This window comes from Myodes glareolus, chromosome 10 (genome assembly GCF_982192425.1).
Source record: "Myodes glareolus chromosome 10, mMyoGla1.1, whole genome shotgun sequence".
In the NCBI taxonomy this organism is placed as follows: Eukaryota; Metazoa; Chordata; class Mammalia; order Rodentia; family Cricetidae; genus Myodes; species Myodes glareolus.
The window spans coordinates 87,215,327-87,232,298 of NC_142035.1; the positions used below are offsets into that span (position 1 = coordinate 87,215,327).

The 16,972-nt window shown below is 41.8% G+C and overlaps 1 protein-coding gene across 5 annotated transcripts in view; it reads left to right on the forward strand.

Annotated features, from left to right (window-relative positions):
• The window catches only part of Atg13 (autophagy related 13), a 38,596-nt gene that overhangs the window by 8,768 nt on the left and 12,856 nt on the right, over positions 1–16,972 (forward strand). For 4 of the 5 annotated variants that reach the window (XM_048428217.3, XM_048428221.3, XM_048428224.3 and 1 more), the window contains exons 2-7: positions 3,951–4,071; positions 10,063–10,144; positions 11,795–11,875; positions 12,494–12,613; positions 14,045–14,091; positions 14,986–15,126. In XM_048428217.3, the coding sequence (XP_048284174.2) occupies positions 10,076–10,144; positions 11,795–11,875; positions 12,494–12,613; positions 14,045–14,091; positions 14,986–15,126 (458 nt within the window). In that variant the 5' untranslated portion in view covers positions 3,951–4,071; positions 10,063–10,075. The remainder of the gene's footprint in view (positions 1–3,950; positions 4,072–10,062; positions 10,145–11,794; positions 11,876–12,493; positions 12,614–14,044; positions 14,092–14,985; positions 15,127–16,972) is intronic. The other variant, XM_048428222.3, reaches the window with a different exon arrangement.

The following is a 16,972-nucleotide window of genomic DNA, read 5'->3' on the forward strand; positions in this document are numbered from 1 at the left end:
CCTTCTATCATGTTAATGCAGTTTTTATCTTATTCTTGCCTTTTGGGCTTAGGTTATTTAAGCAAACAGATTTTAAACAGGGGCAATTTTCAGTATTCACTGGAGCTCCCTCCCAGTACTACCCTAGGTCTGTTTTACAATTTTCACTCATGTCTTGGTTTTCTGTAGCTTGGAAGTCTGTCCTGGAACTGGCTCTGTAGATCAGACTGGACTCGGAGTAACAGAGATCCACCTGCCTCTGCCTTCCGTGGTGCTGGGATTAAAGGCTTGCGCCACTACTGTCAGGCTCCCAGTTCATGCTTTTGTCTTAAAGTTTAACTCCACTACTCAAAATGTGAAGTGGCACAGCTGTATCAGAAAATGATCTTGTGGGCTGGAGAGATGGCTCAGTGGTTAAGAGCACTAACTGCTCTTTCAGAGGACCCAAGTTCAATTCCTAGTACCCACATGACAGCTAACAACTGTCTGTAACTCCAGTTCCAGGGGATCTGACACCCTCATACCAATGCACATAAAATAAAGTTAAATAAATTATAAAAAAAAAGAAAAAGAAAATAATCTTGGGTCAGGTGGCGGTGGCGCACGCCTGTAATCCCAGCATTTAGGAGGCAGAGGAAGGTGGATCTCAGTGAGTTTGAGGCCAACCTGGTCTATAGAGCAATTTCCGAGCAATTTCCAGGACAGCCAGGGCTACGAAGAGAAACCCTGTCTTAGAAAAAAAATATTTTTTTGTTGTTATTTTTGTTTTCTTTTCTCCCGAGACAGGGTTTCTCTGTCGTTTTGGAGCCTGTCCTGGAACTAGCTCTTGTAGACCAGACTGGCCTCGAACTCACAGAGATCCACTTGCCTCTGCCTCCTGAGTGTTGTGATTAAAGGCGTGCGCCTCCACCACCCAGCTTAAAATTGTGTTTTTAAAATATATTTTGTTTCTTATAATTGTGTGTGTATGTCACAGTGCATATGGAAGTCAGAGAACAACTTTTACAAGTCCAGTTGTCTTCTACCGTGTATTTCTGGGGATCCAATTCTAGATCTCAGACTTGGTAGTAAGTGCCTGCTGGCCATCTCACTGACCCTTTTTGAGTCAGAGTCCTCTATAACCAAGGGCCTTAGAGTTGGTAACCCAGGACCTTTTTTTAAAAAATGATCTATTGGGGCTGGAGAGATGGCTCAGTGGTTAAGAGCATTGCCTGCTCTTCCAAAGGTCCTGAGTTCAATTCCCGGCAACCACATGGTGGCTCACAACCATCTGTAATGAGGTGCCTTCTTCTGGCCTACAGAATATTGTATACATAATAAATAAATAAATAAATATTTTAAAAAAATAAAAAACGATCTATTTATTTTACATTGGTGTTTTGTCTTCATGGATGTCTGTGCGAAGGTGTCAGGTCCCCTAGAACCGAAGTTACAGGCAGTTGTGAGCTGCCATGTGGGTGCTGGGAATTGAACCTGGGTCCTCTGGAAGAGCAGCCAAGTGCTCTTAACTGCTGAGCCACCTCTCCAGCCTCCAACCCAGGGCCTCTTTGTGCATCACAGAGAAGCACATGGCCACTGAGCTACTCTTCAGACCAGTTTGTCTCAGATGGAAAAAGATCAATCTACTAGTATGGTGCCGCACGCCCTTCATCTCAGCACTCAGGAGGCAGAGGCAAGCGGATCTCTGTGAGTTCCTAGCCAGCCTGGTGAGACCCGTCTCAAAGTGATAACAAAAACCAAACCTATGTTTGTTTCTGATGACTGTGCTGTCAACTTCAGCAGTTTCTCAACCTCAGTTATATACTGGAAGATTCTTGTTTTTTGGTGCATTCAGTATTGAATGAGGCAGCTAAAGGTCACTAGTCACAAAAATAAAACAAAACAAAACAAAAAAACCTCTCCAATGTCGCTGTTGAGTGTTTTTCAAGCCCAGTGAGCCTGGGACTGAGATGAGGGGTCCTACAATTTAATATGTATATATTTTGATGTCCAAAGCACGGTGTTTTGCTTCCAATTTAGCATTTCCAAAAAGTTAATGGCCAGCCTTATAAATAGTACAGAGAAAGAGCAGTTCTGGCCAGAGTGGTATCAGGGCAAGGGATGTGGGGATTGTGTGTGTGTGTGTGTTTAATTCCTGTGGATGCTCAGTCCTGTTTTTGGTATCTTTCTTTAAAGGATTTTTTGTTGGCTAATTTATTTTATTATTATTATTATTATTTGGATTTGAGACAGGGTTTTGCAGCTCATCTCTGGCTGTCCTGAAACTCTCTGTAGACTAGGCTGGCCTTGACCTCAGAGATCACCCCCCTCTGGCTATGCTGGGATTAAAGGTCTGCTTCACAAACACCCATTGCTAATTTATTCATTTTTATGTCTGTATTTTACCTACATGTATGTTCATACACTACATACATGCAGTGTCTGTGGAAGCCAGAGAAGGATGTCAGAGAAGGATATACAGATGTTGTAAGCTATCTTGTCATTGCTGGGAAATTGAACCTGGGTCCTAGAAGACCAGCCAGTCAGTGCTCTCAAGCTGTCCTCTAAGCATCTTTTTAGCTCATTTTCAGTGTCTCTCGGCTGTCTTGGACTCTTTGGTTCAGTGAAGCTACTGTATTTAGTGTTCTTTGACTACTTGGGTGCTTTTTGTCATCTAGAGCATTATGTGTTACCTTTGTGCTTTCCCCTCCTCACTGTATTTCTGTTTGTTTTTTTGAGGCAGTGTCTCACTTTGTCGTCCTGGCTGGCCTAGAACTTACTGTGTAGGCCATGTTTTCCCAAAGCAAAGGTCCACCTGCTTTGCCTTCCCAGTGCTGGGATTAGAGGCGTGACACCATACCTGACTTTCTCACTGTCTTCTGATTTTGTGAATGTGTGTGTGTGTGTGTGCGCACGCCATGGAAACCAGAGACCAACAAGCTGTTGTCTTTTTTTTTTTAAGATTTATTTATTTATGTATACAATATTCCTTCCATGTGTGCTTGCATGCCAGAAGAGGGCACCAGATCTCATTATAGATGGCTGTGAGCCACCATGTGGTTGCTGGGAATTGAACTCAGGACCTCTGGAAGAGCAGTCAGTGCTCTTAACCTCTGAGCCATCTCTCCAGCCCCCAAGCTGTTGTCTTTTTATATCACTCTCCACCCTATGTTTTGAGATAGTTTCTCATTGAACCTGGAGTTTGCGGATTTGACTAGGCTGTCTGACCAGCGATCTCTTGGCTTTAGCCTGTCTTTACCTCCCCAGCACTGGTATCATCACAAGGTTCTTTTGCTTGTGTGACAATCTCTTTACTGACTGAGCCACATCCTCAGACCCCTCTCTTTCTTATTATTTATCTATGTGCTTATTAGGCAGAATCTTCCCATGTAGCCCAGACTAATCTTAATCTAGATACCCTCCTGCCTCTACTTCCTGAGTCCTGGGTGTTCTGTTGTGTTCTACAGTGCCTCTTCTATCATTTTAAGGGTGTTTCGAAAGGAACAGAAATAAACATTGAAAACATTACTCTTAGCCAAGTTATTCGTGTTATTTTCTTGATGATTTAATATGTATAAATTGATTGGTAATAGAGTTCAGAGATAGACCCTGAGTTCAGTGTCCAGTACTAACACACAATCTTGTAAAACAAAACAACAAAAAAAACAAACAAACCAAATACTAAAGCCCCCAAACAGAACTTATTGATCATTTCTGGAATTTTTGTTCTACTTTTATATCTGGGAGTTGGATTCAAAGCCTCAGGCATAGTAGATAAGCAGTCTCCCACCAGAGCGGCATCCCCTCCCCAATTGGGATTCTGAATTTCTTGAGACAGGTCTGGATTTGTTACCCAATCTGACTTTAAACTCACAAGCCTCTGACATTGGCCTTCTTAGTGCTGGATTATAGGTATCTGCTGTCGTATGCAGTTTAGATTTTTTTTAATTATCTGTTTATTTAAATAAAACTCTTCTAATTTCTTTTTTCAGTTAAAATTACCGTTTCAGTGGACTGGGGGAGAGCGCAGTGGCCGGGTGCCTGCCTGGTCTGCTTAAGGTCCTGCTTTTGATTCATAGCCTTGAACCAACAAAAAGAAGCTTTAAAACTAAGGTAAGTACAAGAACCTTCCTGTCTTTCCAGTCAGGTGACCTTTCCCTTTAGTTTATTGTTGCCATGTGCACTTAAATCCTGTTCTAGAATTTTCCAGCTGGCACTTAGTTCTTGGTAATTCTGTATGACAATTATTACAATGGTGGAATTAAGTTTTTTAGATAATCCTTTTAAAACATTTAGTATGCTACAAGTCTGTACATGTACTTTATATTTTGAGCATCTCAAAATGTTACTTGTTATGAACTCTGTTAGTGAAAATGTTATGGGTAGAATGTTGCAAAATTGAAATTTTTTTTTATTTATTTATTTTATTATGTATACAATATTCTGTCTGTGTGTATGCCTGCAGGCCAGAAGAGGGCACCAGACCCCATTACAGATGGTTGTGAGCCACCATGTGGTTGCTGGGAATTGAACTCAGGACCTTTGGACGAGCAGGCAATGCTCTTAACCTCTGAGCCATCTCTCCAGCCCCCGCAAAATTGAAATTTTATACTTAATGGCTAATACATCACGTTGTTATTACTTGTTTTTTGTCTAAGTATCAAAGAAAGGTCTTAATTAAATGAGAGAACTTCTTAGAAGCTCCAAGTAGCAAGTCATGGGGAAAGGCTGAAGTATGTTCACAACTGTTTTTCATTGCAGAAGTCCTATCCATTTCAAAAACCAATCAGTGTTCAAGGGAAGGGAATTGGAATCAGGTTTCATTAGCTGTAGGCTAGGTTAAGAAGCAGGTATTGGTAGGAAGGAATCAGATTTATTCAGGGGCCAATAGTTTTGAAATAGGTAGTAGAGCTTATTCCTAAGAGCTTCATCTTAGGGGACTCAGAGTTGTAAAAGACATGCATGGGGGTTGGAGAGGAGCAAGGTCAGGATGCTACACATAGCCTGGATGGCAAAGTAGCCTGTTCAACAAGTAGCCTCTTCTGTCAAGAGAAGTGTCCCCTAGAAGGAGTACCTGAAGTTTATAGTGGGATGATTGCAATTACCCATCTGTTAATGATTTAGGTTCCCCAAGTGCTCTCATTTTAGGAAAGGCAACATATCCATTACTTGCACTTCTGTTTGCTTAGCTGTCTTGTTCCTTAGCAAGTTGGAATTATTATTTTAATTGTTCCTTACAACTGAAATTATCCTTAAAACCTTGATCAAAGCCAGGTGGTGGTGGCAACACTTGCCTTTAATCCCAGCACTCAGGAGGCAGAGATGACAGATCTCTGTGAGTTCAAGGCCAGCCTGGTCTACAAGAACTAGTTGCAGGACAGGCTCCAAAGCAACACAGAGAAACCTGTCTCGAAAAGCAAAAAAATAAAAAAACAAACAAACAAAAACCCAACCTTGATCAAACTAATGTATTTCCCTAGTTACCTAGCATGTGTGTCCATGCTGGCTCTGACACAGGCTCCCTGGTTGCAGGGACTAAGCTCTGTCTTGAAGATCTTTTCAGAATCTCTGCACTCCACTAACTTTGTTGACTTTCCATGGGGATAACTGAAAGTCCCCCTGAAGAGTTTGTCATATTTTCTGGCTTATCAACAGTCCGATGACGATGCTTTACTATAATTTACTCGATGGTCTGCCTGAGCTGTACAGCCTACGCTTGCAGGAGGCAAAGTAATTTTCTCCTAGACAGGTAATACTGTGATAGATGTGAAAAAGAGTCGTATGTCGTTCTCCCCCCTCCCGCCCCCCACCCTCCGCAAACAGATTCTCCACAGTAGCATTTAATAGCTGACATGGTAGTAAAAGAGAGGAAGAAAGTTCAGTTGTGGGTCTTATTTTTCTTTATTCTGTGAGTGGGTGTGTGACTGGCACATGGGAAAATCTGAAGACAACCTGTGTGTCAGTTTCCCACTGCTGCCTCCTTTGAGACAGGGTCTCCTGTTCCGTGCTGCATGCTTCAGAGTGGTTAGCCTTTGATTTTCAGGAGTTCTCCTCTCTCTGCCTCTGTCTTCCTGTAGCGGCCCTGGGATTACAGATGGGTACGAGCACCCCAGATTTACTCAAGTCCTCACACTTGCCCTCTCAGCCATCTCCTCAGCCCCATGTTTCCCTTTTTATTCTTAGGGTACTTGAAAGAGCAAAACAAAAAGTAAAGCTACTATCTCTTTATCTTGCAAAGGCAAATGGAGTGTGAGGGAGCAGCAGACTCTGCTGTCCTAGAGATCGCTCTCTTCCCGTGGGCATCAGCACCTTTTGAGCCACATTATGTAGCTACCCAGTTCTTTCAGTGCTGCAACTGTACAGAAAGTCACAAAATCCACGAAGTATTTACTGGTAGTTCTTGTGTTGCTCAGAACCTTGGGGTGGTAAATCCTGTTAAAGGACAACATTACAGTCATTTACAGTTCCAGACTGGCTTCATTTTAGCTCCTGTAGTTGGTTAGCCAGGAAATAAATGCTCTGATGAGCTGAGCAAAAAGAGTCTTTATAGACAGAAAGGGCTCAAGAAAGCAGGCAGACACACACGAAAATTTGTAGCTTCATTTCAAAGCCCGTGTTTTTGAAGTCATATGCAGAAATATCATTGGCCATACCAATGTCATGGAATTCTATTTCTTATGCTCTCATAGTTTCTAGCCCATTTTGAATTGATACTTTTTTAATATAGTGAGACAAAAACTCTGCTTTAATTCTGTATACAAACATCAAATTTTCCTAACAAACACTGTTCTTTGAAGAGACTGTCTTCCTTTTCAGAACTGTTTGCGCCTTTTTAAAAGTCATTTGAAAGAAAATGTCGGGGAATATTTCTGAGCTTCTTATTTTGCTCCTCTGGTCTGTGTCTGTATTTACGCCGGTGCCTGCTGCTCTAGTCGCTCTCTCCGTGTATTTGAAAGTCGGGTGGTATGAGGATCTCTGTTTTATTTATTTATTTTTGTTCAAGATTTCTGTGACTCTTTGGGTAGTTTTGGGGTTTTTCTTTCTGTTTCTGTGATAAATGTCATTGGCATCTTGATAGGAATTGGACTGACCCTGTAGATCAATTTGAGTAAGACATTTTTAAGATTATTCTAGGACTGGAGAGATGACTCAGCAGTTAAGAGCACTGGCTGCTCTTCCAGAGGACCCATCTTCAATACCCAGCACCCACCTGACAGCTCACAACTGTCTATAACTTCAGTTCTAGGGGATCTGACACTCTCACACAGAATATATACAGGCAAAACACAGTGAACATTAAATAAATAAATAAATCTTTTTTAAAAAGTAAAAAATAAATGTTTTAAGATTATTAATTCTACTCCACCAACACGGGATATCTGTTTACTTTTGTATTCAATTCCATTTTTTATTGTTTTGTAGTTTTCAATCCTAAAATCTTTCACTATTTTGATTAAATTATTTCATAAATATTTTTATAGCTGCATGTGAGGGATTTTTTTCCTATTTACATAGTTTGCTGTTGGCTTATTAAAGGCTAGTGATCTTTATGTTTTGATTTATCGTCTTGAAATTTTACTGGATTAAATTTTTAGTTCTAATTGTTTCTTTGTTAAGAGTCTTCAGGATGGGGCTGGAGAGATGGCTCTGGCTGCTCTTCCAGAGGTCCTGAGTTCAATTTCCAGTAACCATCTGGTGGCTCACAGCCATCTGTAATAAGATCTGGTGCCCTCTTCTGGCCTGAAGGCATACATGCACACAGAACATTGTATGTATATATTTTAAATAAATAAATTAAAAAAAATAAGAAGTCTTTAGGGCTATGGTTCTCAATCTTCTGAATGCTGTGACCCTTTAATATAGTATTTCATGTTGTGGTGACCCCCAAACATAAAACTGTTTTCATTGTTACTTCATAACTAATTTTGCTACTGTTATGGATCATAGGCAGGATATCTGATATGCAACCTCTGTGAAAGGATTGTTCAGCCTCCAAAGGAATTGCAACCCACAGTTTAAAAAACACTTCTGTGAGGTATTTATTGTTTTTTCTTTGTTTTCTTGAGTTTGTCTTAGAACTTCCTATGTGGACCAGGCAGGAGGGTTTCTTGAACACACAGAAACCCTCCTGCCCCTGTCTTCATAGTGCTGGGACTGAAGGTATGTGCCACTCTGCCTGGCTGTTTTGTTTTAACTTGTTTTCAGCGAACAAGGAAGGTTTGACTTCTTCAGTGTTGTTTTGTTGTTGTTTTGTTATTAGGAATTAAATCTAGGGCCTCACACATGCTAGTAAACCCTCTACTACTAAACTACTTGTCTAGCCCTCCTTTTTACTTTTATTTTGAGATAGTCTCACTGAGTGACCAGGCAAGGCTCCAAACAGTCCTCCTGCCTCTACCTTCCAAGTACTAAATTCATAGGTACATGCGATCATGCTTGACTTTCAACTACTTCTTTGCCTATTTGAGTGCATTTTCTTTTTTGCATGTTTTTGTGCATGTGTGGTAGCACATGTGCATACACACATATGTATGGAAAGGTGCATGAGGAAGACATGAGTGTGCATGTATCTGGTGGGGGTACCCGTGGAGGCCAGAAGAGGGCTTATTATTTGGAGATACAGACATCTATGAACTGACATGGTGCTGGGATCCAAATTCCTGTTCAGCAGGTTCTCTTAACTGTTGAGCTATGTCTCTAGCTCTGTGGATGATTGCTCTTATAAGCCTTATTACTAGAATAATGTTGGGCATGAGGCTTCAGAAGCAGGCTTCTGTCTTTGATTCATAGCTCTGTTTTCCCCCTGGAGAGATGATCATTGTTACAGTCTTGAGGTCCCATCCCCAGAACCTGGGCAGGGAGGTGGGGAGTCTCCTTGTAATCTCAGAACTGCTGAAACAGAGACCTGTGGGTCTCTGGGATTTAGTAGCCACACAGCCTAGGCTACTTGTGAGTTCAAGGCCAATGAAAGACATTCAAAAAGAAAAGCTGGACTGTGTTAATTGTCCTCTGACCTCCATATGCAATCTTTTCTCTAGTCTGCTGCTGCTATTCGATACCGCCCATAAAGAAATTCAGCTGACTTATCTTGTCTGGTAGGGCATCATAAAATTCTAATTGCAAAGCAACAAGAAGAAACCTCCCATTGCGCTTCCCCACCCAATCTGCTAGCATTAGCTCATACCCTTTTCTCTACTTGTCCTTCCATGTGATTGCACAGCTTTCAGTTGTGCCTGTGCAGTGAAGTTTAGCTTCACATTGAATGTCTCTGCTTTTCCCCTTCTGTCGAAGGTCAGCTTCAACATGACTCTTACCTTCCAGGGTAGGAGTGCGAGGATTAGAATTATGCAAGAGGAACAGAGACAAAAATAATTTTATGGTTGGAGTCGCCCCAATGTAAGGAACTATATTAAATGGTCTGCAGCATTAGAAAGGTTGAGAACCACTGTTGTAAAATGAAATCATTAAATCTTACTAAAGTTGCTTTTCAGTTCCCCACATGTAAACCCTGGCACAGCTACTTCTACTGTCAGCTTGTAGTCAGCTCTCCTAAAGTGTCTCCCACCAAGCTGTTTTCCCAATTGGGTCTGTGTCAGCCTGGAGCTTTGGCCTTGACCTCAAGCTTGGATTCTTGTCAAGAACCTAACTGGTTTCCTTGCTTCTCATTCTGCAGAATCAATCTAGGTTTTATCAGTCAGTAAAGTTATCTCAGATGAGGGGCTGCTCCCAGGGCTGGGGGAGCCTGTGTCTGTGGCCACCTACTGTGAACTGATTTAAGTGTTTCCCATGTGAGTTTGCTATGCGAAGAAAGGACTTTTCTTTTTTTTTCTTGTTTGTTCACAGGGTTTCTGTGAATCTCTGGCTGTCCTGGAACTCACTCTGTAGTCTGGGCTGGCCTTGAACTCACAGAGATCCACCTGCCTCTGCCGCCTAAGTGCTGGGATTAAAGGCGTGTGCCACCACCACCCAGCTCCTTTGGTATCTTTAACTAAAAGAAATTGATTCTCTCCCACTCCCCTGTGACTATCGTACTCCCATCTGCTGTGCCGTCACAATCTGGCTAGAGCATCCATCACACTTGTCATCTCTTCTGTCCTGTCACAGGTTCTTACAGGCGATGGAAACTGATCTCAGTTCCCAGGACAGAAAGGACCTGGACAAGTTTATTAAATTTTTTGCACTCAAGGTAATATGTTCATTGTCTTGGGCTGGGAACAGCTAGAAGTATCGCCCTGCTCCTGCTTTAGAGAGCCTCCCTTGGTGACGGAGCATAACAGCTTGCCAGCTTGCCCATTTTCAGGGACACTTCTGTTGTAAACCAAGCTGTGAAGTGTGGAGGTGGGACTGGGGGTGTAAGCAGAAAGTAGCTTTCAATTTTCCACAGCTACTTGTTCGAAAGAAATTTTTTAAGGCTATATGTAGAAATGTCAGACTATTGTGTCAGGTTCCCTTGGGGTGGGAACAAAGACAGTGGACTGGAATGGGCAGCCTTTGTGCGTCTTCCCACAGTGTCAGCGCAAACTGCAACACCCAGTGTATTGCTTACTTTTCTCATTGCTGTGACCAGAATTCTTGACAGGAAGCAAAGTAAGGGAAGCAAGTTTGTTCTGTCTCACAGTTGAAAGGATGCAGTCCCCGGTGGAAGCTGGAGGCTGCTTCCTCACATCATGCTGAATCAGGAAGGAGAAAATCCTGCTGCTATCTGACTGACTTTTGAGATAAGGTTTCACTTTGTGACCCAGGCAGGCTTCAAACCCATGGAATTCCTACCTCAGACTTTCAAGTTCTAGGATTACATGTGTGAACATTGCTCTATACTCTTTTTTACCATTTCACATTGGTGTGTGTGTGTTCTCTCTCTCTCTCTCTCTCTCTCTCTCTCTCTCTCTCTCTCTCTCTCCCTCTCCCTCTCCCTCTCCCTCTCCCTCTCTCTCTCTTTCGCATTTAGTCTAGTGCTCCAGCCCATAGAGTAGGACAGTTCCACCCTCTCACACACACCCTCAGACACACCCAAAGACATGCAATTGTTTTGTTTCTTTGCAGCCCTGGATGTCCTAGAACTTGCTTTGTAGACCAGGATGACCTCAAACTCAGAGATCCGCCTGCCTCTGCCTCCTGCATGCTGGGATTAGAGGTGTGCGCCACACCACCCAGCTTAATTTTTTTTCTTTTTTGGCAAATTTTTAATGCAAAAATTGACAGAATTAATCATTTCATCAGTTTTTATGAGCTTCTCTTCACAGTAAGTGGAAAAGTCCAGGTGAAATTTGACTATTATGTTTTTCTGAATCTAAAGGTCATTTCACCTGTATCACTCTTGCAACAATTACTGTGCAAGCCCATGCCATCCATTCTGATAGTAAAATGATCTGGAAGACACAAGACACATGAGCAAAACTATATGGATAATTGTGCAGTTCTTGTTTTAAAGCACTATGATGGCCCAAATTTGTGTCAGAGGATATTTGTGAACATCATGGCTACCACATTCAGCTTCCCTTCTGCCATGTGAGATCACTCTAGAGTACAAGTCTCAAACTGCTTTTTACTGGCTGATACCATCCTGAAGATTGCTTAGGGTGCTCTGTGTGCAGGGTCTTTCTCTGCCCTTATGCTTCTGCACTCCCTAGAGCAGAACGATGACTTAGAATTAGCCTTATTTTAACCCTGCTTTGGCAGAGTTTTAACCCCATAAGGAACTAAATCATATTCTTTTTCTATTCCTTTTTTCTTTACTATTTTTCTTTTTTATTTTCTTCATCCTCCCATTTTTCTATTTTTGGCATTGCCCAGGCTCTAACCCCAAGCTATTTTTGATTGTGTGTTTTGTTTTCAGACTGTCCAAGTAATTGTCCAGTCTCGACTTGGTGAAAAGATTTGCACCCGTTCATCTTCTTCCCCAACGGGTTCTGATTGGGTAAATTCCTATTCTTTGTTAATGGCTGTGTATACTGTGGTGTCTGTCAAAAGGAATGAATATAAAATGTCCTGCTGCTATGTAAGGCATACTGCTTATAGAGTTGCTAAATCAACTGACTCATTTCTATACAAACTATGTACATTCTTTATAAAAGTAAAATTAGTCTCCTATTTATTTGGACCTTGACTTTCTGCTGTAACTTGACAAAATATAGTGCTTAAGAGATAAAATAATACGTTGGTAAGTAATCTGTGTAATAGGTAATTAACCTTTTTCGCTTAAGACTTTAGGTTTGGTACAAACTGCTTCCTATAGGAAAGGAAGAACTGTCTTAGTGTTCCTTTTTTTTTTAAATAGTTTATTTTTATTTATCAAACATTTGTTTTGCTTGCATGGATGTTTGTGTGAAGGTGTCAGATCTTGGAATTACAGTCAGTTGTGAGCTGCCATGTGAGTGCTGGGAATTGAACCTGGGTCCTCTTTAAGAGCAGTCAACACTCTTAACTGCACAGCCCTCTCTCCAGCTCAGCTAAAAGCAATACTTGCATGCACTACTTTGTGTTCCCATAATACTCCTTGAGAGGGTTTTACACAGAAATCTCTCCTGGTCTTTAGTTCAATTTAGCAATCAAAGACATCCCAGAAGTCACACATGAAGCAAAGAAGGCCCTGTCAGGGCAGCTGCCTGCTGTGGGACGCTCTATGTGTGTGGAGATCTCACTCAAGACTTCTGAGGTAAGGTCATGCTAGACTTGCTTTTCTTACTTGGCATGCAAGGCTTTTCATCCTCTGCTTCCAATTCATTTTTAACTTTATTCATGTTCCCTTTCTTTATGAATTTTTCATCATTTTTTGAAGGAATTGGGGATTTTTGGTTCAGTGGGTTTAAGATAGGTTTTTCTGGGTAGCCCTGGCTGTCATGGAACTCACTTTATAGACCAAACTGGCCTAAAACTTAAGAGAGCCACCTCTGCCTCCCAAGTGCTGGGATTAAAGGTGTTTGGCACCACCGCCTGGCAGAATTGGGGATTTTTATTTATATTTTTTGCTATGCTGGGAGTTAAACCCAGGTGGTGCCCATGCTCATATGACACATTTAACCTTTTCTTGCCTACTTGTTCAGAATAATGTACAGAGGGACAGTTTGGCTAATGTTATCGACTAAGAGATTTTTAAATTAAGGTAATAATAATCTTTCCTAAACTGGTGATGTCACTTAAAAATAGCACCTGTAGAAAGGCTCTTCTTTCTACAGAAAGAATAGAAAAATGTTCGTCTTTCTAAAGGGCAGTTTGGAAAATATCTACCAGAAGGTTTAGGGCTGGGGATGCAGACTGGCAGGTAGCACAGCCTAGCTAGCACGCACAAAGTCCTGAAAGGTTTTAAAATATGTATTCTTGTCAGGCATGGCGGCACATCTCCCCAGTACCAGGCCTCCAGAATTGAGGCAGGAGGATTGGGAGGCTTTTGGCCAGTTTATCTTGCATAATGAGACTCCCTTGTTGCAATTTTAATGTATGTAGAGCAAGAGACTCTGTCTCAAAAAGCAAAGCCTAGGGTTGGTAGGATGGCTCAGCAGGTGAAGTGTTTGTCACCAAGTCTGATGACCTGAGTTTGCTTCCTGAATCCTATATGGTAGAAGAGACCGAATATCAGAAAGTTGTGCCCTGACCTCCATATGTATGCTATGGCCACCTACATCTAAAGGAAAAGGGGTTCTCTTGTAGTGCTAAAAAATTAGGAATATGTTAAAAAATGTGAGACCTGGATAGATACAGTGATAGTCATGGTCTACAACGTAACCATGAACAGCAGACCAGAATGTGGAGACTCTGCTAGTCTAGCTGAGTAGTAGATTCATGGTGAACATGGAGCCTGAAGTTGATCCCCAGTACCACAAAAGAAAATAAAAATCAATCTCTCTCAGTTTTTCTCCTTCCATCTTTTCCTCCTCTCTGTAATTTTTAGTTAGAAGAAACATTCCTTGGTGTGTTTATTTAAAAAGAAGATTAAAAACAGCACATATAGCACAATACAACTCTTTAGAAAAGCTATTGTTTCTTCTTTTCTGTTTCATTTGTGGTCTCCAGTATTTCTTGTGATTGTATGATGACAATTCAGGTAATTTTTAATAATTGGAATATATTTCTCATGTGCTGTCTGTAGGGAGATTCCATGGAGTTGGAAATTTGGTGTCTTGAAATGAATGAAAAGTAAGTGTCGCTGTGTCAAACTCCTTGGTGTGGTTCTGGGGATGGGCAGTGACCTCAGATGAAAGCAGACTTCGCTGTTGGCATTCTTCTGCTGTGACTTGCTTCATGCTTGGCTTCCAGCCTAGGCGCAGAGATGGCCTTCAGAGCATTCATAACAGTGGGAAAGGAACAGCAGCAAGGCTGCAAAGGATTTGTTTTCCCAGTACAGCTTGTTCTCTGACTAAGTCCCCTGTGATCTCCTGCAACATGGTATTGTGTGGGGCAGCTCTCCAGTGAGATCTCCCCGCACTGCTCTTTCTCCACACTGATGGGATGGAATGTCACCTCCTTCCCCTGGTTTTGTCTCGCCACCTGCCTGAAGCTTGAATTCGGTTTTCCTTACGTAGAAAGCAGTTGACTATCCAAACTTTTTGTAACAAATAGGTTTTTTTTTCCTCCAGGTCCCCCCCCCCTTCAGATGTTCTATATAGAATTAAATGGCTCTTAAGACAAAACCCTGAAAATAAACTGCAGGTTGAGTATAATCTGCAATATTGTTAGGTTGTTTTTAAGTAGATAAAACATAGATAATTCTGCTACTTACCTGTGTCTAATGCCAAAAGAAGCATACTCTGGCTTCAGGTGTATATTGGTGGAGCTCTTCATTTGTTTGTTTGTTTGTTTTAAGTGTTTTCTTGAGTTGCAGGCTTTTTCTGTGTATCCCTAGATGTCGTAGAACTTGCTCTGTAGAGCTCTGGCCTCAAACTCTGCCTGCCTCTACCTCCCAAGTGTTGGGATTAAAGGTGCATTCTACCACTTCACAATGCTAGAGCTCTTTACTGCATCTTTAGTTCAGAATGTGTTTGCAGAGTCGCATTCCATAACATAGACTGGCAGTGTCTTTTTGTTCCTCAGGTGTGACAAAGAAATCAAAGTTTCCTACACTGTATACAACAGACTGTCACTGCTGCTGAAGTCTCTTCTTGCTATAACGAGGGTGACACCAGCCTACAGACTCTCGAGAAAACAAGGGCATGAATATGTAATATTGTACAGGTAAATAGCAAGGATCTTAATTTACTCACCAGCCTCCTTGCAGTGTACATAGTCTGTCTGGCATTCACATGTTCTAGGATTGTGTTTTTATACAGACAGTTGGTTCCAGTATTATTTCTATAGTTTTGCAACTTTCCACATGAACCCCAGCTTTTCAGAGTTACCAGACCCACTGTCCTTTTGTCTGTATTCAGTTATGGCTCCTGTTGAATGAATGTTGAGGTCCTGCAGATATACATTTCAAATCTGGAAAGGGAGTTTAAGAATTTTACAAACAAACCTTGGGCCTGGGAAGATGATTTAGTGGTAAAATCCTTGTCATGAAAGCATTGAGAACCAGAGATGAGACACATGAATGCCAGGTGGGCATAGCAGCCCACTTGTAAGACAAGGGAAGGTGGAGGTGGGTATAGATAGATTTTTCTTTGGGCTGCCAGCTCAAAAAAACCAACACAGAGATTCCTGAAATTATGAATTATGAAGGCTCAGCTGATAGTGTAGGCTTGTCCCTCTAGTTCCTATAACTTAAATTAACCCATTTCTGTTCCTCTGCATGTTGCCATGTGAATAATGGCTTTTACTTCTCCTGAGAGTTTGTTCCCTCTGTGTCCACTGGTGACTCCGCCTTTCTTCTGCCCAGAGTCCGCTTTGTCCCGGAAGTCTCATCTAACCTCTTCCTGCCTAGATAGTGGCCCTTCAGCTCTTTATTAAACCAGGCAGAAGGTTCCTTAACAAAGGTACATCTTCACAGTTTAAACAAACATTCATCAACAGATGGGATCCTGGGTAAGCCAGACTGTTGTTTCAGTAAGCTGTACAGTTGACAGGCCCTGCCTCGAGGAACACAATGAAGGAAGATTCCTGACATCAACATTAGGTCTCTACAGTTGTGTGACTTTCTACACATGTGCCCACACACACTTAGAAACACTCATACACATCACATACTCACAAGAGAAAGAAAAATAAACAACAGCAAAAATAATTTTCCAGGTCCGGGGATGTAGCTCGGTGGCTAAGGCCCTGGGTGTACTCCTCAGGAACATACAAAAGAAGAAAGGAAAGGAAAACCCGTTTAGCCAGGCATGGTGGCACACACCTTTAATCTCTAGAAAGTAGAGGTGGACAGATCTCTGAGTTCAAGGCCAGCTAGGATACACAATGAGACCTCGTTTAAAAGTTTATTGATTTTTACAAGTTTTCTGACTATGTACTGCCCTGGAACTGGCTATATAGGCAAGGGTGTACTTGAACTCACAGAGATCCTCCTAACTGCTTCCCAAGTACTGGGAGTGCAAGTCTGCGCTGCCACGCCTGACCAATTTTAATTTTATTAAAAAGCTTTCACTGGGATGCTAGCACATTTGTAATCCCAGCACTTTGGAGATGAAAGCAGAAGGATCAGGAATTTAAGATCGTCCTCAGCTGCATAGCCTATATGAGACCCTGTCTCAAACAAATAAGCTTTTCGCACTTGATTCTACAGCTTCTTCTCTTCCAGAGCTAAATTCAACTCTTTTGTCTGAGAAACAATTTGATTTAAGTGCACTTGTTCATAGCTGTAAAGAACTAGTATTGTCCAGATATTGTCTTTGAGCCAGTAATTCACTTCAGCACTGTTTATTGAGTTCTACTTTGGTGCAAACACCATACAGAGGGCCCTGTACTAGTGTTTTTTGTTTGTTTGTTTTTGTTTTTTTGAGGGTTTTGGGGGGGTTTTGTTTTGAGTAGGTGGTTGTTTTTGAGACTGGATTTCTCTGTATGGTCCTAGCTGCCCTCGTCTGTAGACTAGGCTGACTCTGAACTCACAGAGATCCACCTGCTTCTGCCTCCCAAGTGCACCACC